Consider the following 24,474-nt stretch of genomic DNA (forward strand, 5'->3'; position numbering starts at 1 on the left):
TATATAAACTGCATTTGAGTGTGTTGAAAGTTATAATTTTTTTTGGTGTTAGGTTTTTGGCTGTATGAGACTAGCAGTATGCTACATCAACGTTTGAACATCATACTGATGGTATTCTAATATTTCATAGTGTTGAGCTACATTGACACGTCCCGGTTCCCTGGTTAACTTAAAATCGCAATTTTTCTCTTGCTTTACAAATAGCTCGAAACATTTGGGATATTGTTAGTAATCAACTGAACAAAATGTATAACTCTGGCCTGGTGGTTTTGGGGTATTTTACTGCAAAAATCTTACATATTGCACCTTTTAAACATGATTTAGAAGTGTTGTTCATTGTTAGGTCATGCTAACTATTATCGTTAACCAATGTTGTCAGTGTAACCTTATTGTAGTGTTACCGGAAAAAAACTTTTAACACTGAAGCACAAAGTGTAACCGAATTCTGTTTAACCTACATTTAATGCAACTTTATGAGACAATATTTTTGTATATATGGATACGTTTCATGATTCTTTGAGGCATTTGAGTTGGTCTTTTAAAAACCTGTTTGATCTTTTAATAATATAGCTTTTAGTAATGTGTCTTTAGAAAGTAAAGTGTGAAGCAGGGCTGCACAATTAATCAAATTAAACTGCAATTTTGCAGCGGCTGCGTTTTTTTTTTTTATTATTATTATACGCAGCTTGTCAGTGATCGGCAGTGACTGCTGCTCTATCTGAAAGCGAGGGGGCGCTCTTGCGCAGAAACGTGCTGCTTTTTCAAATGCACGTTATAAGCGAATCAAACTTGCAGTGGTTTCAGATGGAGCAGTATTTACTACTGATCACAGAGCTTCCTGTTCAATACTGCTTCACTGACAAGCTGTGCATAAAAAATGATCGGCTATTTCATAATCGCACTAAGCCAAATTGGTTTAAAGGGGTCATATAATGGTACATGAACTTTTACAAGCTGATTATATGGAAATGTGTGTTGGCAGTGCCTGTACACCACCATCCTATAATGATAAAAATCCATCCAATGTCTTTTTTTTAATCTCCTTAAATGTTTTCTCCTGTCTCAAATCAAGCCGTTTGACCGTGTGACGTCATGATTATTGATTGACAGCAGCGTTTCAACTCAGACCCGCCCTGAGCGAGCTGTCATCACAGTCCGCCATTGTATATACGCTGGAGCAGGTTGTGGTGTTCAGTTCTTGGGTGTAATAATGAACACAGCAGTCCTTTTGATGTTCCTAAATCCGAACCGCTGAAGACGCAGCGACTGAGTTTTGTTTTCGTCAATGCTTTTATGTTTGCGCGAACCGCGAAGCATTTCTCACCAGACTGCTTTATAACCGAGGGTCAGTATAAAGCAGGTTTTGCTAAGAAGCTGCTCCTGAATAAAGATCTGTACCAGCTATTTGTGTTCCTGCTGCCCCTCCAGAAGAAGTGTGTATTTTGAAACGCGTGCACGTGTGCATAATGTAGATGGTTTATAACGGTGTCTGTTGCCGTCAACAACAAAAAAAGTGTCGTAAGATATAGCATAGATAACGTTGCGCATCACTGACAAACCATCATTAACAGAAAAATGTTTTTATTGGCATTAGGTGTAACATCAATCTGTCAATGAACTAGCATATACATCAGTAAACACATAGCATTCATATCTCACTACGTTAACGTTACCCTGCCAGTACATCAAGATAGATCAAAGTGACATTACATTAACCAACCATTCAGAAACGTCCTGTTTAGCCTTAACTGTCGAATTTCGTTGGAGCTGTCATCCTGTCCCGGGTCCGACTCCAGTTAAAATTGATAAAGTTGCACAGTTTTGTCTTCAGAGACTCTGAGGACTCAGAGAATGACCGTGGCCATTCTTTCGCTTCTACTGTTGTCAAGGGCAACAGCTTCACGTGCCGACCCACAGAACAGAGGGGCGGGGTCATTTATCATTTAAAGCCGAACACACTGAAATGGCTTGGTGAAAACAGAGCTATTTTTGATCATGTAAAATGAGTGTTTTCTTACAATACTAACGAGAATTTTTAATCAAAGTATATTACAAAGTTTTCCTTTAGACACTAAAGAATCATATTAACTTGTACAAAAATGGCATTCTATGACCCCTTTAAGTGCGATTTCATGTAAATTGCAATTTATCGTGTGGCCCTGGTGTGAAGTGCCATTTGTTGCTGATTGGTGTGATTTTTCTTGTGCAACACTTTGGTAAGGGTTCTTCCTCTAGAATAAACGTCTTGCTCCAGCATTAAAGACCCCATGAAATGGATAGACTGTTTTCTATGTGTTAGATGAAGCAGGAAGTTAGACTGGTAGATATCAAAGTGGCTGTAAGTGGTCCATTGGCTAATATCACTAAAACGAATGCCTTTTTTATTTGTAATAAGTCTTATTAAAAGTGTTTAAAGTATATTCAGCATAGTCACAGTTACCAATGTTTAGCAATTTCTTTATTTATGGTATTTAAATTAAATTTGATCATTTAAATTGTTTATAATGTAATTCAGTTTTTTTTTTTTTTGTATTTTGAGTATTACCATTATTATTTTACTATTATTAGTATTTATGTAATTCAGTTGTTACTGTTGTTTTGCCATAAGAGAACATTTTAAGTGCATATATTTGATCATATATTTCAATTTTAAAGAGTACATTAGTGTACACTAGTAGATACAGAGTTAAATCTCCAATTTAGGTTTCATGGGGTCTTTAAGCTATGCTAATACATGAAAAGTCGGTGTTTTTAAAAAAAATAAAAAGTATGAAAACTGATCTTTTTCAGCACCCCCGCCTCCTCCCTTGCGGGGCGGCCCACCTCCCCCACCCCCTCCTCACACTCCTGGGCCCCCACCTCCCCCACCCCCAGTGCGGGGGCGAGGAGCCCCACCGCCCCCTCCACCTTCAAGGGCACCCACGAGCGCTCCCCCTCCTCCTCCTCCATCCCGGCCGAGTATGGGAGCGCCTCCACCACCGCCTCCAAGCAGAGGGCATCCTCCTCCCCCTCCACCTGCCCCCGCCTCAATGCCACCTCCCCCGCCGCCACCACCTTCATCTGGAGGAGGCGCCCCTCCTCCACCACCTCCTCCACCACCTCCTCCTGGACCTCCACCACCTCCCGAAGTTGACGGAGGCCCCGGCGAATCAACGCCCTCGCCCATGGGTGGGAAGTCAGCTTTGCTGGATCAAATCAGGGAGGGCACCCAGCTAAAGAAAGTGGAGCAAAACAACAGGCCAGTGTCGTCCACAGGACGCGACGCGCTGCTTGACCAGATTCGACAGGGCATCCAGCTCAAAACGGTGAGGGGTTGTAAACGCTTACCCATCCTGATGTGTCCCAGAAAATAGTGAAAGATCGCCTGCTCACCTGTCAACATGTTTTAAAGGGTTTGTTCACCCAAAAATAAAAATTCTCTCATTAAGTACTTACACTAATGTCGTTCGACACCCGTAAGACCCCCGTTCATTTTCGGAACACAAATGAAGATATTTTTGTTGAAATCCGAAGGCCACAGAAAGGCCTTCATTGACGCCAATGTCATTTCCTCTCTCAAGACCCATAAAGGCACTAAAGACGTCGTTACAGAGTCCAGCTCACTACAGAATCATGAATCGATACGCTGATTCACGACCGTGCGAAGATTTGTTTTGAAATCGGACCATCACTATATAAGTTGTTGTTGTTTTTTTGGCGCACAAAACCTATTCTCGTGGCTATTCTCGTTCATAAAATGATTGTCGAGCCACTGTAGTGAGATGGACTTTGTAACGATGTCTTTAGTGCCGTCGTTTTTTTCCTTTTTGGGTGAACTAACCCTTTAAACTACTAGTAACCTGTGGCGATGAAAGTTCAGAATTGTATTAATTTAAAATTTTTAGAAAAATTTAATTTCTCCCCATTTCATTATTTATATACATTTTATTGCATGATTTGAATCTTTACAATAAGGTCAATAAGATTTTTTTTTTTTTCTATCGGATTCCTGTATTCTTGAATGTTCAGGTATCAGATAATGACTCAGGACCACCCACCCCTGCTCAGTCAGCGGGCATTGTTGGAGCTCTGATGGAGGTGATGCAGAAGAGGAGCAAAGCCATCCACTCCTCAGGTAAGGGCCTGTTTCACTCTCTCAAAGGTTTGTCCTAAATGGGCCACTCAGCAGCTGCAAATTAGCTTTTTGTTTAGTTTTTTGGTGATTACTTGAGCGTACATGCTAGAAATGCTCTAGTGTTGCTTGCACTGTCTTTTGGTCACTTGACAGATTATCACCTTTTTCCCTCTTCATTCTTAAAAACAACATCTACGTAGCTTTCGTTTGGTTCTCTTGAATATGAGCATGAGCTCATTGTCAGTAAGTAATAAATTATTAACGGTGGTTCTGCATCTTTTTTGGGTCCTCAGATGAAGATGAGGACGATGACGATGAAGAAGACTTTGAGGATGATGACGAATGGGATGATTAATCCCCCATCACTAACCCCACCCAGTAGAGTAAATGATACTAAATTCTCACTTCCCCAAACTTTACTTCATTCTGTTTTTTTGTTTTTTCGAAATCGTTGTATATTTTTGTTGCCTTTTTGCTTTTCTTTTTTTTTTTTAAATAATCTGTGCAATACCTCATGTAATCTGTAAAGTTTTGTCATTTATCCTCTGTAAAATAATGTCCTGGAATAACCATGTGAAGTTTTATGCCAGGATTCATGATTTGTTGACCTGAATGTTTTTTTCCCTGTGAGTGGGGAAAGGGAGATGGACGGGACGCTCGATGTCCTTATTAATTGTTGATTAATGATTTAGATAACACTATTTTCATACCCTACTTTTCTGTACCTTCGATTTTCTTATTCAAATCCTAGTTTAGCATTCTTAGATTTGGTAAGAGGCTCTCCTATCAGAATATGTATGTCCCCTGTATTGTTTCCCTTGTAAATGTACACCAGGCTGATATATTGAGGCTATATATATTTTTGCACGAATAACAAAAGGAAATTCACTGCAGGAACAGAACACATTGGCTGAACACTAAATATGATTTCTGTGGTAATCACGATCAGCGTCACACTACATTGCACGTCACAAATAGACCGTTTGGAGTTTTTGATTTCACTTTATTAACAAGAAAAGAATATACGGTGAATTCAAACCGGCAAAGTCATGAGTGCAGCTTGCTCCTGAATGTGAAAAGACATCAATTCACACGAATATAGAATTTCCAGTCATATCAAGAAAAAATTAAAAGAGAAAAAAAAAGCACTTCACAAAGTTACACTTCCATTTGTTACAAGCTTTTACAGGTCAATGCTTGACTGACAACTACATTTAAGGTCATGGAAAAACAAACCTTTGTGCACAATTAATGCTGGTTTAACAGTATTGTCTGTCTGAACTGAATTTGCTGTCCTTGTCCGTTTAGGATAGTGCTGAAAAATGTGTAAAATTGACATCAGATCTTACAAAAGGGTTGGAATGTGGAATGAAAACACTAAATTCTATACTTAAATAAATGGTAATATTTACAAACCTGAGATATGATGATTTCTTTTTAGAAAACTACTTTTTTGCTTTGCCAACTTCCCTGCACATCTTTTTATCTTTGATGGATAAATGGATTGAAACAAACAGGATCAACCTTAAGTTACAGGTCCAATTATGGGAAACAGGTTTCAATGCAATTTCTTTTTGGGCTTTTCTCGTATGATTTAAATTACAAAACAGCTGCCCAAACTACCAGTACTTATTGAGCAAAATATTTTGTTAGTAGAACGAAATTCTGAAATATACTATTGTTATATATAGATGTATATAAAAACCTAGGTCAATTTCAACATGGGAAAAGAGAACAAAGGTTTTTAATTTGAGTAATTTGTTATATGGATCGATTTCATCAGAGCTTTTTCATACTTCAGGAACAGTGATGATTGGTGACCTGCAAGAAAAGAAAATGCTGGTCATTTTAATGTTACAACTACCATATATATTATGGAAAACGGTCTATATCTGCAGTATCCATGGTGGATACATTGAGCGGAAGCCACCAAGTGTAGTAATAATATTTTAGGATTAGGATTTTATTTAGGATTTTACAGGAATAGTTCTTCCAAAAATCAAATCTGATCATTTACTCATCCTCATATTATCCCAAACTTGTATGTGTTTTTTCCTTCTGTGGATGCTGATAGAAGTGTTTTCCACTGACTAGATAATGATTTCATGGTAATGATCTCAACCAGGACAAACACAGAATGAATCATTCAATTCTTGGGATAAAAAGGTAATTATTTCTTAGTATTGCAACCAATTTCCAAGAGACCTGATTTGGCAGGGTTGGTGTACACCAAACACTTTTTTTTCCCTTTTCTTTTTTGGAAGTTACTATTCTGCAAATTTGGGTACTGGTTGTTTGTTTTTGTTGTTTTTTTTTGTTTTTTTAAGGATTGGCTACTCTGTCATGGACAAATGCTTAACATCTTACCCTTCGTAGTGTACCAATGCTGCTGCCACGAATGGCAGCCAGTAGATCATCACGCGTTGACCCCTGGGTGCCTCCCAGATTATTTCTGTCCTCTTGTCTTCTCAAAGGTAATATTTTTTCATCTTGAATGTTCTTGCCATGTGTTTCCCCTGTGAGTTTGTGTCCTTTATTTGCATTAGCCTTATTTTGAGCAACACTGTCCATTGCGGTTTCTTCCTGTTGCTTGACCATTTCAGCAATTTTCCTAGTTGGCACGTTCTTCACACCATTTGACTGACTGTGAGGTTGCTGTGGTAAATGAGCAGAGACCAAGTTCTGCTTCGCTAGTGTAGTATCCTTGTCTGTTGAAATGTGGAATTGAAATGATGGTGTATTGTCCATAGTGTCCCATGTTATTGATTGTTCTTCGCTTCTTTCCAAATTGTCTTGCTCTTTCCTTTGCTGTAGCCGCTTTTGCCTCTGGCGGTCCTGGTTGCGGGTTAAAATCCCAGTTGCACTCATCCTTGGACCAGGTAAGTCAAAGTGGTATCCTAGTTTCAACAGGGTGTTGTTGTCCCTCAGCAGTTTCACCATCTCCATTTCCACTTGGCCTCCACAGATATGCCGCTGGTTGTGGAATCGGAGCTCCACCAGTGTGGTGTTGTGCTGAAGTGACCCAATCAAAGCCAGGATACCTTTGCCTGAAATGAAGTTGGACTCAACATTTAGGTTGGTGATGCTACAGTTCTTCTTCAGCATTTTGGCCAAGGCCAATGCTACTTGGTCATCCGCATGAGTGTTGGCAATGCTGAAAACCTCAACTTGAGTGTTTGAGATTAAGGCATTAGCAAAACTCACTAAAATCTCTTGGGATATGTTTTCCATGTTATTTAGGTTGACTTCACTCAAGGTGTCGTCATTCCTCAAGATGTTCTCCAAGGTCTTGTCAATATCGGTGGTGTTACCACTTGGCTTATCTGGGGAAATGTGATGGTGGGGGGCACCTTTATGGATTCCATTAGGTTTTCGATCGCTAATGCCATTCATCTTGCAGTCTAAGTCCACAAAATTCCCATTGCTTGACCTAATGTCTTTCTCCCCATCACCCTCCTTTCTAAACCCCCTATTTTGTTGCACTCCCTCGTCTTCATTATCCTCAGGCTCTTCACTGCCACATTCCTGTTCGCTCTTATCTGTCTGGCACTCATCCATGCTGTCCTGTGTGTCACCACAGAAAGGAAAACAAGGTTGAGCACTGGCATACCTCAAGCAATGACTCTTAATTAAGAAAGACTATCACCAGCTGAGACAACTGCATAAGCAAAGCAATAGCAGTTGTGGTACCCTCATTTAAAGAACCTGAAATTGTAATCTGAATGTTTTGTGGCAGTGTTATTTCTGTATATCAAATTATGAACTGCTCATTGAGTTCCAGTGATAGCTTAAACTAAGCTAACCAGTGTTAGCTAAGCTAATTAAGCTAATCATCATTATACCACATATCACCCCTTATACCAAGGGGTGAGCTACACTCAGGAGCTAAGTTTGACAGTCCTGACTTAACCGTGCCCCTAATTAAGGGATGTCCAATCCTGTTTCAACCTTATTTGACCCAAAAATGAAAATTCTATCATTAAGTACTCCACCCCAATGCTGTTCCAAACCCGTAAGAACTCTGTTGATCTTCAGAACACAAAGTAAGACTGAGCTGGCCTTCTAATGTAGAACCCATGTTTTATACAACATGACCAGCTTCAGAGACTGATCTGCACTAAAGATGTCTTTACTACCTTTCTGGGCCTTGAAGGTGGTGATGACTGGATGCCAGCCGAACTTAGCCCCCCCCCCCCCCCCTCCCCCCCCCCACAACATTTTTAGGTCGGGCGGTTCGGTCTGGCCTCAATCCATAGAGGAGTAATTATTCCCGAACAGAAACTGTTCAGACCAATGAAATCATCAGGGCGGGCTTTAGACGATGACGGACAGATGGTCAGCAGTAACGTAATCATGCACGTCATCAAAGGGGCTTGGATTATATTGTTCGAATCCTAAACGGAGAGCTTGTTTGTATGTGCGTTCACCTTAACTCTTTCTCGCAAAAATGATGATCATGTTGGGTAAGTACTCTGTGTATCATTAAATTCTTTAATTTTTTTACAACACCGGCAAAGATTGTTTATTTCAGCGCGCGTACAGACAGGGTTGCCAAGTTTTTACAACAAAATCCGCCAACTATTAATGTTGGCCCAAAACAATAGCTTCTCGGGTGGGTTCTCCGGGAAAAAATGGTGTTTGGGGGGTAAAGTGTGTTATTTTGTCAAGGTTGCCTGTTAAAATTCGCACTCATGGGTCTATATATCACATAATAGTCGCTTCAACCCGCGGACATAGAAAACAACCCGCGGAAAAAACACGGACTTGGCAACACAGTGCAGTTGAGCTCAGTTGACATTTGACAATGCGTCGCTTCGTTGCTCTGATTGGTTGTAGCTCTATCCAATTGATGTCTTTCCTGGTTCGGTTGAAACACACCCCATAATCACAGCCCAATGGAGCAGTTTCAGACTCATATTCTGACTGGAATTGAGTATGACCACGTCAGGCTAGGTGATGACAATATTTTTGATGAAATCTAAAAGCTTTCTGACTCTACATAGAAGTCTTTGTTAGGGTCAGAAAGCTCTTGGATTTCATCAAAAATATCTTCATTTGTGTTCCAAAGATGAACAAAGTTCTTACGGATTTGGAACGAAATGGGGGTTGGTAATTAATGACAGAAATTTCTTTTTTGGAAGAATTAACCCTTTAAATACACCTGAACCAGGTAATTAATATCAGGGAGGTGTATCAGGGTGGGTTAGAGCTAAATACTACAGGAAAGTGGCCCTTCAGGAGCGGAATTGAGGACACGTCTGCCCTCAATGGACAACTTAGATACTTAAGGCTTAGTTCATAAAGGAAAAAAAAGTAATTCTTAATTCTTTTATGAAGCTGCAGATTTTCTCGTCCCCAAGCTAGGAGGCTGATTGTGGAGACCTCCCAAAGATATGGGACTTCTTGAGTTCCCATAAAGAACCTGTCTTGACTCCTACACAAATATAGGCATAATTTTTATGTTGTTTTATGGATACAGATACACTTTCAGAATATCCCATAGTACCTTTAGAGGTGTGTAGCTTGTCATTAAACATAAAAAAAAATATTTAACTTATACCTCAAAGTTTAAACATTGCTCAATTGCTGCATTCAGACCCTACCTCTAGCAATCTGTGAGTCTCGTCCTCCCAGTACTTCAGCAGAGCCTCTCTGCAAAAAGTGCCTGTTGGCTGCTTGGCCGTCTGGTCCTCCTGCCTTAACCCGGTTGGTACATTCTCATCAGGTTCCATTTCAGCCATAACCTTCTCCAGCTCCTGGAGCTCCTCGCTGGTCAGGGAGGCCAGAAGTTCATCTTCATCTATGTCCTCATACTTGCCAAGCTCTTTTCGGTACCCAAAGTTGCTCATACTTGTAACACTATGTCTCCTTTATGTGCATGAACCCTTACTCTGCCTTGTATGCGGGATTACTGTCCAGGCGTGTGAGTTTGTGTGTGTGTTAGAGACACTCTTTGTCTAATCGGGGAAGCTGGTGGAGAACCTTAAGTGGAGGAGGGTGCAGAACAGAGTATCTGCATATGATGGGGTCTCTCCATGGGGACACCAAGATTAGCTTACAAGAAGAATGTGAGTTCATTTTGCAGGGGTGAGACCTGTCAGCAACTGTTGGCCAAAAACGACATGGGAACTAAGGAGGCCACTAAAAGCCATCTAATTTGCGTTAAGTACCCATTAATGCCAATGGTTTTGAAGTTAAATGCTAGATAAGCACAAACAGGTGTGCTGTCCAAATACTTTGGTCTCTCTTTTATATATCCATATAATGTTTGACATTTTTGTTTTGGGTAAAATCACATTTGAGTTTGTTCTGGCCTGGGACATTTTCATATGTACAAATAAAAAGAAAAGCTTATTTGATTTTTAAAAAATGTTGACGCCAGTCCCAATTGCACTCATTTTAACCAATAATCAGAAATTATTTTATAAATTGTGAATATATTGTCGTACATAGTCTCCCAAATGTTGTCATTTAAACAGTAACAGGATTTAAAGCTATGTCTAAGTCTTTTGAAAGTCTAGTGGTCTGATTTCATATAACAACAATATTTTTAACGTTAATGTTAGCTCAGTATCTGGCACTGTCCATATTTAAAAGGTCTTGTGATCGCAGTAGTTTCAGTGTAAACATACTTTTTTTGTAGACTGGACTACAACAGGGCTAAAGCACAGCTTGCCTTGTGTGAAAAATTTGCTTTTCAATGCTCCCATAATGTATGATTGCAGATGAAATAAATATAATGTATGTTTGTATTGAACATTGATGGAGCAATAGATTTTGTGTGAAAAAAGTTTATTTTATTTTAAAAAATCTCTCACACAAGGGGTATAAGGATCATATTATTTATATTAATACTTTAGCTAAATATGTTTTTTTTAATGTTCAAAACGATCACTTTTAGCAAAGTTTGATAAATAAAATATTTTATTATTCCACAATATCTACACTGTCATTAAAATGTTAATATAAAAATACCTTTTGTGAATACAGAATCAAAATTATTTTAAAAAGTAAAGAGTCTGAGAGCATTTAAGGAGATACCCTAAAACGCAATATAGATTTACAGTAGTATCAATAAATAGTGTTTTATAATGATTCTGAATATATCCATCATGTCGACAAATGCAAGAGTCATCTAGCTGTTTTTCATGTTTTTATTGTTGCTTTTACTGTTGCTTTAATTAACTTGAACAAAACAGAAAATAATTACAAAATATAAGCATCATTTTTTTTTTATCAATTCTCATTTGCTACTTCGGCTACAATATTTTAAATAACTTAAATATAAAATCTACTTTGCGCTGCTGTCCATGAATGTGTCAAGGATCAGCAAAATTTCCATGTGCATCTTGAAAAACTGATGTTTTGGAAAGTTCTGCGGCATGTTTTTGTGGTTAAGAGGAAAATACAAAATGTGCTTTTAACCCAAGTGCGCCTTTAGCCCTGTTGTACCCTACTTCTACCTTTTATGCTAATCTGTATTGCCTGTTTGTGGGTTAAATAATTTTCTCACATTTTCTTAATTTTTTTTTAACTGATTTCTTGAAAGTTTGCTTTATGCATTATTGAGACTTTTTGATTACTAAACTGGAGAGTTCAGCACCTCCGAACCCCCCCCCAAAAAAAACCCAACAACAACTTTGCATTGTCATGATTCGCTTACATTTCTCAAAAGTTAACAATCTTTATCAGATCAAATTATCATGTGTACTTGAACAGGCATGGATAAGTACACAGTAAACTACAAATATGTCAAGGTAAGGTTTTGACATTGTGATTATACACAAGTCAAAGATTTTTCCTTGACGGTTTGCCGAACATACTTGATGTTAAAAGGGCATAAAGCTGTAAATAGATAGGACCTGATTTAGTTACTTCAGTAGTGATAATGCAGGTCATTCTAGGTCCACCGCTTAGCAGTGCTGATATGTGACCTGTAATCACATGGTCAATGTCATAGACACAATAATCACAGCTTTTATTTCGTATCTGATTTAAACATGTTTTGTCAACAGTTAGAACATTATTTTATTGCACATTTAGCACCAATACATTCCTTTGGAGGCAAAGTCCTTTTGAAGTGATGCAAAATTCACATTCTAGTGTTAAAAACACTTAACATTCACATGCGTGTTTTTGAACTCATGATAGTGAAACCTCTGGTCATGTCAACCCCACATTCTGAATAAAACTCAAAGTGCTTTCTCCTTAACATTTATCTTGAGAAGAGACCATTACTCCGGACATATGATTCTTCCATACAAATCATATTCTTTGTACATCAAGTAGCTTCTCAGTCCTGGTGGGAAAGGACCCGAGTTTATGAATTTTGGGTCGCCCAGCCTTCGCGGGGTCATCTCTCTCCTGATGACTAGTCTGCATAGGTGTTGCAGGGAACGAGGACTCCCTGGAAAAGTCATACATCCATTACAAAGTGTTTTGTTAATTACTGTGATTTTATAGTTGATATAATTCTATGTCAGACTCATTTATATTAGTGTCCATGCTATAACTGTTTATGCCACTCACCCAAAATGTCTGAAATTTCAGCCCAATCTTTATGCGTCTTTAGAACCATTTTCAGCTTGGAGCAAATGGGAACGTGATTGACATAGTCAAGAAGAACCCGCACAGCTCTTCCAGAAAACTGTACTAGCCAAGAGACGCTGATGAATTCACAGAACTACATACAACAGAAGATGGAGACAGAAGTAATGATACCACGTATATAGATGAAAACACATTTCCATCAGAGGTAAGATAGATTAAAGGGGTGAACTGAACTGGCTTTTTTAAATGTACTGTTGTCTGAGGTCAACTTATGACATTTGTGTGGTTTTTTTACATTAAAAAACATTATAATAAAAATAGTAGCTAGAGTAATGTGTGGAAAAACAGCAACCGGAATGATTCGCTCACAGGGCTTGCAAAATGTCTTAGTCAAACAAACACAATGATTCATTTCTCATCCACCCGCAATTAATTGGAATGTTATTTTTTATTACTTGATTTTTACCACAGGGGGACTTTAAGTATATTGAGTGAAACAGTACATTTTAGTTAAATTCAATAAAAAGTTTATACTTCTAAGTATTCAGTGATTATACACTTCTCTCATTTTGTCCGCCATTTGGATTGCGCATACATTGGCAACTTTGCTAAGTTTCGTAACAGAGACGTTAGTGGTGAACTTACTGGAATCTTCTCACTGGTGTGTTCTGAGGAGTGACCCCATGTTGAATCATGAGGACAACAGAAGCATTTTTCTGCATCGTAACCTCCATTTAACAGCAGCCGCATCATCATCTCATCCCTCAGGCAGTATTGTAAGGCAGTGGGAAACACTGTGTCATTGACCTCTGTGAAGTAACAGTTCACATCTGCTTGGCCGGCTAGGAGAAGCCTGACAATCTCGTACCTTCCAGCTCTCACCGCCACTAGGAGGCAGCGCAGAGGATCTAGGTCAGTTTTGGCTCCGGCATTTAACAGCAACTGGGTTCCAGTCACATCTCCATTGGAGACCGCAAAATACAAGGCGGTCCTTCGCATGTCCCCGTATTTCTCAGATATGTGTGTGTCTAGAAGAGCATTAACATCGAAACCTTTGTCCACCAAGAGTTCCAGACATCGGACATGCCCTCCATCTGCAGCTGTATGAATTGGGCTCTGGCCTGAGAGATGGATCGCTCTCTTCGTGGTTACTTTGATCAACATTCTCAAGGCACTGAAAAGAGATTGTACAACTCGATTTTAACACTTAGAAAATTAGTGGTGGGACAGTTACTCAACATTTAAATGGGTCCTATTTTGCTTTTTCAATTTTTCTACTTTAGTTATTGTGTAATTTTGCTGTTTGAGCATAAAAAAGATGTCCAAGATTACAAAGCTCAAAACCCACTTCAAAGGGAGATATTTTATTTAACAGTCCACTTTCCAAGAACTACAGTTAACAGCTTTTTTGGACTACAACATGCTTTTCCTGGATCTTGTGAAGTCACAATGTTGCACATTTAGGTAATCCCCACCCACGGAATATAAAAAAGGTACGAGGCCTGGTTGAGCTGCATTAGAGAGTAGACCGTGTTGTCTTGTCGACATGTCAAAGACACTGTTTTGTCCAGCCCGTTTCCAAATCTCATTTATTTGACCTTCCTAAGGATGATGAACTTGGTCAAGGCTGACAAGAGTGGTTACAATTCATTTTAAACGCTGTTACTGAATATTATGACCCCACCGCTTATCTGTGCGCTGCACTTGGAGATCAGCTTCCAGAACCTAAGAGAGAACAATACAGGCTACGCACAAAAGCTTCTCCAGAAATGGAGCAATTTCCACTGTCGGAATAATCTGCTTGTGGATCACAACTTGTAAGTATGTCTTATTATTTGTTGTTGTGTATTCTATTAACAGTTCCAATTATAAATTTTATGTTGTGAATATGATATAAATTAAGGGCAAAGCTGTTTGGCTCCGCTAGCTAACATTAGTTGATATAATGTTTACAGTAGGGCTGTTCATCGCCCCTTAGGAAAAGTAACCACGCTTTTGTGATTTGATTACTGTTTGTACCATAGTTTTCTGACAAATGTCATGTTTAAATTGTGTATAACATCTAAAATGGAAATTAAAATAAAAACAACTCTCTGAAACGTGATCCATGCTTGGAAAGTCTGTGCATGATATCCGTTCTGGATCCCCTTGTTTGTTAACATTGTTAGGGCTTAATCTGGTTTGAATTAGTTTGAAATTGCCGCTATCCTTAACATTTAAATCTTAGTAGAGCTTGCGGTTATGGATGGGCGGGACATTTTTCGGAACACATGCTAAGTGGTGGCAATCACAACACACTGGGCCAGCTGGCCAATCACAGTACATTTCATACTTTGAAAGGAGGGGCTTAATCGAAACAGGAACTAAATGGACCATTCGGGCCAGACGTGAAGGAGGTGCTGTAATATTAAATATTGTGAAAAATGAATGTCGGAATCCAAAACAAATGTGGGTGGGTAGACCCTAAAATGGACTCTAAAAACAAGCATGAAAGCATATTCTAGTACTAAGTAATATTAAATTCAGTACTAAGATCCTTATTAGGTAGTTAATACTGAATGAGACTGGCATCACTAATAACTAATAGGTAACAAGGAAAAATTATAAAGAATTACTAATTAATTACTAATCACATTAACATGTCTGAGATGTGAGATTGTATTTTGTTTACTTTTGTTTGTGGTCATAAAATGCATCACTAATTACTTAAGTGTTACCTATTCATTATGCAGGAACTTCTAGTGACCTGGACCATTATTTTAAAGTGAAAAAACATATTTTCCACTTTAAAATAATGGTCCAGATCACTAGTAGCTCCTGCATAATGACTAGGTAACACTTAAGTAATTAGTGATGCATTTTATGACTTTATTCAGAGTAAAGAATATGATTAATTACATCTCAGACACACAATAATGTTGTGATAATTGGTCAGTTAGTTGATAGTTATTAATACGGCTAATCTCAGTCAGTAATTATTGATTACTTAATAAGGAACTATCTCCTAAATGCGATGTTACTTACTGATTAGTTCAGCTTGTTTCTATATTAGTTAATAGTAGTAGCTGAAGTGTTAATGTAGTGCTAGTTATTAGTCCTGCATTACTTCCTGCATAGCTATCTATTAAAGGTCCCGTTCTTTGCGTGTTTTCGAAGCTTTGATTATGTTTACAGTGTGCAATATAACATGAGTTCAGGTTTCGCGTGTAAAAAAAACACAGTATTTTTTACATACTTTACTTAACTGTACAGCGCTGATTTCTCTGTCCTAAAAACGGCCTGATGATTTCCTTCCTCTATGAAGTCCCTCCTTCAGAAACACGTAACGAGTTCTGATTGGGCCAGCGCTTCCCGTGTTGTGATTGGACAGCAACTTAGCGCACTTTTCCCGGAAAGGTCCCGCCTCTTACCATAACGGGGAGATGCAAGCGCTGAATGTGCGCTCTTCTCCACATGAGAGCAACAAGGCCATGCCCCCTATTTTGCGTGTTCTTGTGGGCGGAGCTTTAGTCAACAAACTGTTCTAGTGACGTCATTCCTGAAGGAAGTGCAGGGGTGTAGTTCAAACCGGCCGTTCACTGTAGGCTTTGAAAGGGAACTTCTGTTAAATAAAATATCTCGCTTGGCATTGAACTTTGAGCTTTATAATTTTACAGGTATTATTTATGCTCTAACAGCAAGTTTGAAAGATGGAATCGCGAAGAACGGGACCTTTAATAACGGACCATTATTCTGAAGTGTTACCCAATGTTCTTGATTCTCACAGGGGTTCTTGATTCTGGCCTTTGAGATCCGCTTTCTTACATTTCCATTTACATTTAATCATTTAGCAGACGCTTTTATCCAAAGCGACTTACAAAAAAGGGGAGAGTAATAGAAGCAACGAAACAGACAAGGCCAACAACCTGTAAGAGCTGTAAGAAATCTCAATTAATTAGCACAGTACACATTTTTTTTTTTTTCTTTTTTTTTTTTTTAAATAGACATCTACAACAAAAACTCACGTACGCAAAATGCCGAACACTGGATTTTGATAGCTATGATAACAACCCATTAGGACTAAGGCTGTTGCCCCAGCTGTTGTCGTTAATGCAGGTTCAGTGGCCCAATGGGTTGGTTTTTTATGGCATTCTAGCTAAACGCGCAGCAATAGAAACAAAAACTCACGTACGCAAAATACACAACACTGGATTTTGATAGTTATGATAACTATGTAACATACCCGCCTGAAGGCACAAATCCGGATGAGAGACGTAGATATGATCCAGGAGTGTGCGCATTTTGGTCGTTGCTGTGGTGATCAGTAAGTGCTATTCTGTATTGGTCAAGTGCAATTGGAAAAGATGTGTCTTAAGATGTTTTTTAAAAATGGCTACAGACTCGGCAGCACGAATTGAGATCGGCAGGTCATTCCACCAGGTGGGAACGGTCCAGGAAAATGTCCGTGAGAGCGATTTCATGCCTCTTTGGGATGGAACCACGAGGCGCCGCTCGCTCGCAGAGCTTAGCCCAACCTTAATCAAACACCCCGAACAAGCTAATCAAGGCCTTCATGATAAATAGGAAGATACAGGCAGATCATTTTAATTAGGGAAGTAGCAAAATTCTGCAGTGTGTGTTTTCAAAAATCACAAAAGTGTTTTTGGGTGAAGGGGCAGAGTTGAGAACCCCTGGGTTATGGGTTTATTCAAAATCTCTTGTGGTGAATAGAAGTGCATATAGTGAAATGTATTAAATTCGGATTAGATTTGCTGTCTCCAGACAAATATTTCAGTGCTAGTCCTGTCTCTAGTCAGCTTCTAGTTCCAAAGTCCATTATAACTTTAGTTAGAGATCAGGGGTGACAACTATCAAAGAAGTAGCATATTTCTTTGAACTCACAGGTAATGGCCTTTGTATGCTGCATGGTGGATGGGGAGCTGCAAGGAAAGACTAGCGATATTAGGATCGGCTCCATGTTGAAGTAAAAGCTCAATGCAGTCGGGATTGCCAGAACCAGCAGCGTCATATAGCACACTATCTCCATTTGGTGCCTGAGCATTTACATCTCCACCTGTTTGTGCGGAGGACATCATTCTGTTAGTTTACTGGTTTAATTTTTCCTTCATGAATATCAACTAACATCGTGTTTTTTTTTTTTTTACCATAGTGAATTAGGATGTCCAGCGCTTCTGCTTGTGAGTACTCTGCGGCAATCCCCATGGGCGTCACTCCATGCTGGTCTGTCTCCAAGACGTTTCCTCCATGTTGCAGCAGGAGCGCAAGTATGTCACTACAGCCCACCTTGGCTGCCTCATGAATGGCCGTCCATTTTTGAGGGCAGGCTTGATTCACTGATGCTCCTCGTGATATAAGTGTAAAGGCGATTTCAAATGAGTCTGTTCTTACAGCTCCAAAACAAAACAGGAACGTATTACCAAGGCACTAAAGACACTATAAAATTGCCAATGATAACCTACCCAATAATAATGGAGATTCATTTTTGCTGTTGATCCTATTAGGTGAAGCTCCGTGCTCGAGCAGAGTGCTAACAATCTCCACCAGCCCAGCTTGAGTCGCTAAAATCAGTGGCGTCTCTCCATCTGCTGTCTCCTCCTCCAAACTCAACCTGTAAGAAGCTTTTTAACCAAACCACTGAGTATATCTGACTTGAAACTTAAATTTGAAACAGTCTTTTTTTTTGGTGCTAATTCAGTAACGTCACTGCCATTGTTACGCCCGTTTCACACATACTCCGTCTGCAGTGCGTGTGCGGTGCGTGTTGTGTTGCGTGTGATCCGCACGCCCTGTTGTGCTTTCACATATGCTGCGTTTGCAGTCCGCAACTGATCCGCTGTTACCACAAACACAGCATTTATTAATGATTTTTTATTTAAAATCCAAAAGTTGTTACTGAACATGGCTCGTCAGAATTGCAATTCTCTTTGTTTACTCTTTCATAGTATCAGGTTACCGTAGGCTACTAGCCTACATTTCTTCAATTCATTAATTCATATTTATATACTTTAGATTTGGCTCACACAAGAGGTAAAACGTTTAAACATAGGTTATAGCCTAAAATCATAAACATTTTAAATTAGAAACTTACAATAGGCTATTCAAAAACAGCCGACTCGTCTTTTCTTTCGTTTTTAAACCCTTTTATAAGAAATCCTGCTGGTCAAAAAGAACTTTGCTTTTCACCTGCAAGACAGAACGAGTGGTCTCCATTATGCCACATTTTTTTAACCTAAATGCCAGGTAAGGTGTCGTTTTGTTGCTTTACTTGAGAAAAAAAGACATGTGTTGACTTTGAAACAAGAGTATATTTTAAAGGGGGGGTGAAACACTCAGTTTCAGTCAATCTCATGTCAATCTTGAGTACCTATAGAGTAGTATTGCATCCTTCATATCTCCGAAAAGTCTTTAGTTTTATCATATTTATAAAAGAAATATAGGCTGTACCGAGTCTTTCCGGAAAAAACCGAGCGCCTGGAGGCGTATCGTGTGGGCGGAGCTAAAGAATGACAAGTGTGCAAAGCGGTGACGTCCTCAAGCGTGGAGAAACCCATGGCTATCGATCTCAGCTAATACAGATAATGATCCAGAATCAAATCTGAGGGAGAAATAAATTGAACAGGAGAAACGGCAACATCAGGACGTCCGTCTCTGTGGTATGTAAGTTACTGTATTTAATGGCCTCTCCACATTTCTGTGTGTTTACTCGCAGTGTATGAGGACATGATTCGGTTTATGGACTATTGTGTGCGACTAGACCTTAGAAGTAGCAAGCAAAACGGTTTTGCACGTCAGAATACTGTAACGTTATACAGAGAACAACAATGGAGTAACCGTTAGCGCATTTGAATGATGAAGCACGCGATCGTGTCGTTTACTGATGTTTACTCATGCGTCCGTAGCCAAAAGCAGAGACATTTGAAGCAGTTTAAGTTAACTCACTGGCTGCTTCCAAAGCAGGATCGAAGCTTTATCGCTGGGACTGCTCCGTCAAAAACACACTTCTTTGGTATGATTTGGTAAAGTCCTGACAGCAGTGGCGTGTAAATCCACTTTGAGATGCGACTGAAACGATGTTGTGAAGCTTCCCGTCATTTCTGCGTTCAAATCGGTTCAAATGCAGCGCTGCCTTCCCGGAATGCTGTGCTGAAGCGTTGAAGTCGCTCGACGTCACCCATAGGAATAAAGAGAAGCGCGGCGCCACATAAGTGTTCACGGACGACTGGATCTGCATCTGAGAGACTGTTTACGGAGTGCTCTAGTCACGCGCGCGCGCACCCTTCCGGGAGAAGAGCCCGTACAGCCCATACAAGGACCTTCCGCTCTTATTAACGTCAAGTAGACCCATACTCGAAAAAAACTCGCCGAAACTTGTGAGAAACCGGAAGGAGTATTTTTGACACAGAAATACTCCATCAAACGTCCAACATTAGTTTTTGAAACTTTGTCTATGTTTAGGATGGGAATCCAAGTCTTTAACAGTGTAAAAAGCTCAGTATGCATGAAACAGCATTTCACCCCCCCTTTAAATTATATGCATCTGTGGTGAAATTACTAGATTTTCACGTCAGCACATGTTTATTTTAATGCGATCAATGTTCTATCCCTTTAATGCAGCAAGCAGCGCAGCAAAAAATAGACTCAGTACAAAAACAATCTGTGCACTGCTGCAGACGCACCGCACCTGGAACGGACTGATGGACCGCATCCGCGTGCAGTGTGAAAGCTGTCATCCGTTAACATGGGTACTGAAAAAAATACGCACCGCACACGCACTGCAGACGGAGTGTGTGTGAAACAGGCTTAAGTGAGTTGCTGAATCATTCACTCAAATGATTTGTTCAAAAACCATGATTCATTCAGGAACGAAATAAGTGAGTCATTGAATCATTTACTCAACCAAACGTCAAAACTAAGCCGGATGCGTTTGCTTCCTTTTGCTCTAGGTTTTTGCCTTCCATAGATGCTCTCCCAAGTGGATAAAGATACATTTGAAAACGCTGTTTTCGTGTTTGTGTGATTTGTGGAAGTATTTGAAAATGATAATGCATGTTTAGTCAAATGGCACAAATTTTACCAATAGATGTTCATACCGGTATGTGCCTGCTATGAGCTCTATGAGCACTTTCACAGTGTTACTAAAGATAAATATTACTTGGTATGAATCTTTATATTATGTTCCTGCAAAAATTATAGAAAATGTACTTGCAAAATGTACTTTACTTCCTCCAGACATTAAATTTTTTTCACACAAAACTCATATTTTTTAAAAAGTGTCCATCAAAGTAGTCCAAGACCTCAGAACTTTTGTCAGACTTGAACCACGAACACAAACACAAAAAAATGACTGGATTTGAGGTGTTTATGTGGTTGTAATAAAATAGTAACCAATCATTCCCTTGCGGGTCAATTTGACCCCTTTAGGAGTGAATGAATGCAAGTGCTTCAGTGGATATATAGAGAAACCTAAATAAAAATGCTCAGAATTAAAACTAAAAATGCTTTACCAAAAAATTATTTTATGATGTCTACATATTTTGGATCCAGCAGAACAGCTCATTTGCTCCAGCTATAAGGATATCTAATGGCAAGAGTCATGAAGTGTCATGTTATATATATTTTATATATTATAATTTCTTTTTTTTTATATATAATTTTCTTTTTCTTTTTTCATAAGAGGTCCGCAGAGACCCACATTTTGGTTATATCATGCTGGTTATTGCATGCATTGGAGAGTTATTTTGAATTTAATTTGAAATAATGTGAAGAATATGCTTAAATTGTATTTTTTGATGAAATCTATTAATTTAATGGTGCATAAAATAAAATAAAAATATATATCAAATGAAATGATATAAGCTTTCTGGACAAAAAAAGTATAATTTTGGGCTTCGGGTAATTTTGACCCACGAGGCAAGGATTTGTTACAGGATGCTTGGGAAGGATGAAGGTTTTAAATTTTAAATATAAAATTGTATTTACTTCCTGTAGGAAAACAGCGTTTTAGAGCAACCTGGAAGCACTAGTTAATAGTGGGATATTTTGCTAATAAAAGGATTGTGCAAGAAGGATAACGTGAGAACTTTATTATGTCTGGCCTCTCTGTATCCTCTCAGTTGTATGCATAGGCAGTAAGATGATTTTAGTTTTTTTGCCAGTGTTTCAGCGAGAAACGTTTGGAATATGAAAAACGCAAGTGTGGACGGAATGCGGAAAATGTTGCTCCGAGACATGCAATGGTTGGTTCTGTGGTTTTGTTTGGAAATATTTTCACTGTCAAAGCAAAAATGATTAGCGTAACGTGTGGTATTGTGTCTATAATTTAAGTTAATCAATGTATTGTTTTGTTTCTTGAAATTTTGTATAAAAGCACATTTCCTTTTGAAAACTACAACACTTTCTACTCTAGCTCACCATAAAGTACCATCTCCAGCACCTGCACAGACTGCTGGACTGCAGCTCTATGAATTGGTAACCACCCCTTGGTATCCATCTCCGTGAATGCAGCAGGATAATCCGACAGCTCCTGCAGAGCAAAGAGATCGCCTGTGGGGCCAGATGAAATGATCTTGCACTTAGCAACATAGCTAATTATCTGCATCGAACAATGCAAGTAACCCAAATAAAATAATTCACTTTTTGATGTGTTTTCCATTCAACCTAATTGTTTTACTGCAAGCATCAAATCTAGAGGGAAATTTCACCTCGGAATATTGCATCCAAGATCTTTTGATGTTCCACACTGGATTTATTTGCAGGATAGAAAAGGTAGTTGGTAACAACAATGTACATTTGCTTTATTTTCAAGATTCCAAAAGGCAACTTCTTATGTGAGCATCACACCTTCCGAGGGAGGCGATGTCTTTACACGATTCCTGGATGCTCAGTTGGATGGCAGCGTCTAGAAGCTCATCTTCCTCGTCTAGGTCATCTGATAGATCCATTGTCCTAGAGGTAAATAAAAGCTTTTATGTGTGCAGAACATTTTTACTTGCAGTGCTCATGTGTTATCTTTGATGTCAAGTATATTTATGTTTTCAAAATGCTTTCATATGACTGGTCAAGTGACCAGTCAGTTTCCAGAAAGACACTTCTAACCAAAAAGAAAAAGTTCTCAGAATGCTTTCATATGACACTTCAGCCATATAATAGAAAGTTTGAAGTGACCAGTAAGTTTCCAGAAAGACGCTTCTTCTGTAGTTCAAAGGAATGCAATTCAAGGGAGTTGTTTTCACGGAAACATTTACATTTTTACAGTTCTCACAGCCGAGCAGGCAGACTTCAACTTTTATACACGGCTAGAAACGAACTTTGTGTTAGTGTCAAAGAAATGCTGAACTAGGGCATGCACAAAGCGACACTTCGCCCGCCACTTCCAATGAATCATTCACGCTTCACCGAACGGTAAACAAAGGCTCTAAACTCACCTTATGAAATACAGTTCCAGTGAAATCACGCGTCTCGCACTGCTGTGCCAGTACTTCAGCGGCACCCAATCTGAACTTGACTGCCCCCCTTTGCATGCCCAAAACAGCAACAGACATGCATCTAAATTTGGCGTTCACCTGCTCTGGCGTTCACTTGCCTTGCAAGTCAGTTGACAAATGACCACATGTTCACTTGATTTCTTTTCTATGTGCATTAAAGGGTTAGTTCACCCAAAAAGGAAAATTCTCTCATTGATTACTTACCCTAATGTCGTTCGACATCCGTAAGACCGTTCATCTTCTGAAACACAAATGAAGATATTTTTGTTGAAATCCGATGGCTCAGAAAGGCCTTCATTGACACCAATGTCATTTCCTCTCTCAAGACCCATAAAGGCACTAAAGACGGCGTTACAAAGCCCATCTCACTACAGTGGCTCGACAATCATTATTAAGAAGCCACGAGAATAGTTTTTGTGCACAATTTTTTTTTAATAACGACTTATATTGATGGGCCGATTTCAAAACAAAGTTCTGAACGTTATGAATCAGCGTATCGATTCATGATTTGATCACCAGTGTCACGTGATTGCAGCAGTTTGGCGGTTTGACACGCGATCCGAATCATGAATCGATACGCTGATTCATAACCGTTCGAAACTTTTTGAAATCGGCCCATCACTATACAAGTCGTTATTTAGTTTTTTTGCATGCAAAAACTATTCTCGTCGCTTCATAAAATGATTTTAGAGCCAATAGTGCTTTAGTGCCTTTAGTGCCGAAGATGAACGGAGGTCTAACGGGTGTCAAACGACATAAAGGTGAGTAATTAATGAGAGAATTTTCATTTTTTGGGTGAACTAACCCTTTAAAGTATTTTTAATAACAGGTGCAAATAAGCACCCGTAATTTTATTTTTTCATTTTAATACGCCACATACCAATAATGGCAATTCAAATGCTTTTCCAATTCTGCACACAGCCTTCTTTAAATGTAGACGACCCGTACAGAGTGCAGCGACTGATATATATACAGTGCAGGCATAACTTTGCAGCTGGGGAAATCCCAGAGTCACTGTATTGTAACCACCATGTGTTTAATGAATAACTAGAGAAGGAATCTTGGAAAGTCTTGTACAGTGGCTCGAAGAAACCTTGGAAAAAATGCTTCAATTGTCTTATTGTTTAATCTTTAACAGGTCTTGGGCAATGTGTTAGTTGTCAGTCTGCATGCTCAAAAGGAATGAATATAAACGAGACTTTATGAGGTTGTGTTATGAAAGAATAACTATGAATGTGACCATAAATATTGATCAGAGTTTACAAATTAACAGCATAAGGCTAACACTTTAGAATACTGATTCATCATTAATGAATAACTACACAG

The 24,474-nt window shown here is 39.1% G+C and overlaps 3 protein-coding genes and 1 long non-coding RNA gene across 9 annotated transcripts in view; 2 read left to right on the forward strand and 2 right to left on the reverse strand.

The window, feature by feature from the left end:
- Nucleotides 1-5,529, forward strand: part of wasla (WASP like actin nucleation promoting factor a) — a 41,519-nt gene extending 35,990 nt beyond the window's left edge. For both annotated transcript variants that reach the window (XM_067436981.1, XM_067436982.1), the window contains 3 exons: nucleotides 2,791-3,305; nucleotides 4,009-4,114; nucleotides 4,408-5,529. In XM_067436981.1, coding sequence (XP_067293082.1) covers nucleotides 2,791-3,305; nucleotides 4,009-4,114; nucleotides 4,408-4,469 — 683 coding nt within the window. In that variant the 3' untranslated portion in view covers nucleotides 4,470-5,529. The remainder of the gene's footprint in view (nucleotides 1-2,790; nucleotides 3,306-4,008; nucleotides 4,115-4,407) is intronic.
- A 146-nt stretch (nucleotides 5,530-5,675) lies between these two features.
- lmod2a (leiomodin 2 (cardiac) a) lies at nucleotides 5,676-10,095 on the reverse strand. Its single transcript, XM_067436983.1, has 3 exons — nucleotides 9,718-10,095; nucleotides 6,482-7,678; nucleotides 5,676-5,935 (listed from the first exon to the last, which is right to left on the reverse strand). The coding sequence occupies exons 1-3, from the start codon at nucleotides 9,961-9,963 to the stop codon at nucleotides 5,912-5,914; spliced, it is 1,467 nt and encodes a 488-aa protein (XP_067293084.1). The 5' UTR covers nucleotides 9,964-10,095; the 3' UTR covers nucleotides 5,676-5,911.
- Nucleotides 7,077-21,880, forward strand: LOC137065371 (uncharacterized). Its single transcript, XR_010901630.1, has 5 exons — nucleotides 7,077-7,189; nucleotides 12,687-12,869; nucleotides 17,814-17,928; nucleotides 18,166-18,274; nucleotides 21,820-21,880. It is a non-coding gene; the product is annotated as an uncharacterized lncRNA (long non-coding RNA).
- Nucleotides 11,740-23,251, reverse strand: asb15a (ankyrin repeat and SOCS box containing 15a). 5 transcript variants are annotated; one of them, XM_067436977.1, is made up of 10 exons: nucleotides 23,089-23,251; nucleotides 22,505-22,609; nucleotides 22,366-22,403; nucleotides 22,076-22,207; nucleotides 18,124-18,282; nucleotides 17,809-18,054; nucleotides 17,546-17,717; nucleotides 13,310-13,838; nucleotides 12,644-12,797; nucleotides 11,740-12,521 (listed from the first exon to the last, which is right to left on the reverse strand). In XM_067436977.1, exons 2-10 carry the CDS (start codon nucleotides 22,603-22,605, stop codon nucleotides 12,349-12,351), a joined length of 1,704 nt encoding a protein of 567 aa, XP_067293078.1. In that variant the 5' UTR covers nucleotides 22,606-22,609; nucleotides 23,089-23,251; the 3' UTR covers nucleotides 11,740-12,348. The 5 variants fall into 5 exon arrangements, with proteins under 5 accessions (XP_067293078.1, XP_067293079.1, XP_067293077.1 ...); XM_067436978.1 differs by having other exon boundaries at nucleotides 17,809-18,006; nucleotides 22,909-23,251; XM_067436976.1 differs by having other exon boundaries at nucleotides 22,909-23,251.
- Between the last annotated feature and the right edge of the window lie 1,223 nt (nucleotides 23,252-24,474).

Source organism: Pseudorasbora parva, chromosome 25, assembly GCF_024679245.1.
Source record: "Pseudorasbora parva isolate DD20220531a chromosome 25, ASM2467924v1, whole genome shotgun sequence".
NCBI lineage: Eukaryota > Metazoa > Chordata > Actinopteri > Cypriniformes > Gobionidae > Pseudorasbora > Pseudorasbora parva.

Excerpts from the sequence above, each read along its gene's own strand:
- asb15a (XM_067436976.1), bottom strand. Across the intron at positions 22,208-22,365 it reads CTTGGATGCAATATTCCGAG|GCGATCTCTTTGCTCTGCAG; the intron begins GTGAAATTTCCC and ends CTGGCCCCACAG. Across the intron at positions 12,522-12,643 it reads TGAAATTTCAGACATTTTGG|GGAGTCCTCGTTCCCTGCAA; the intron begins GTGAGTGGCATA and ends TGACTTTTCCAG.
- lmod2a (XM_067436983.1), bottom strand. The coding sequence starts at position 9,963 with ATGAGCAACTTTGGGTACCGAAAAGAGCTTGGCAAGTATGAGGACATA. Across the intron at positions 7,679-9,717 it reads AGACTCACAGATTGCTAGAG|GACAGCATGGATGAGTGCCA; the intron begins GTAGGGTCTGAA and ends GGTGACACACAG. Across the intron at positions 5,936-6,481 it reads GCATTGGTACACTACGAAGG|GTCACCAATCATCACTGTTC; the intron begins GTAAGATGTTAA and ends CTTTTCTTGCAG.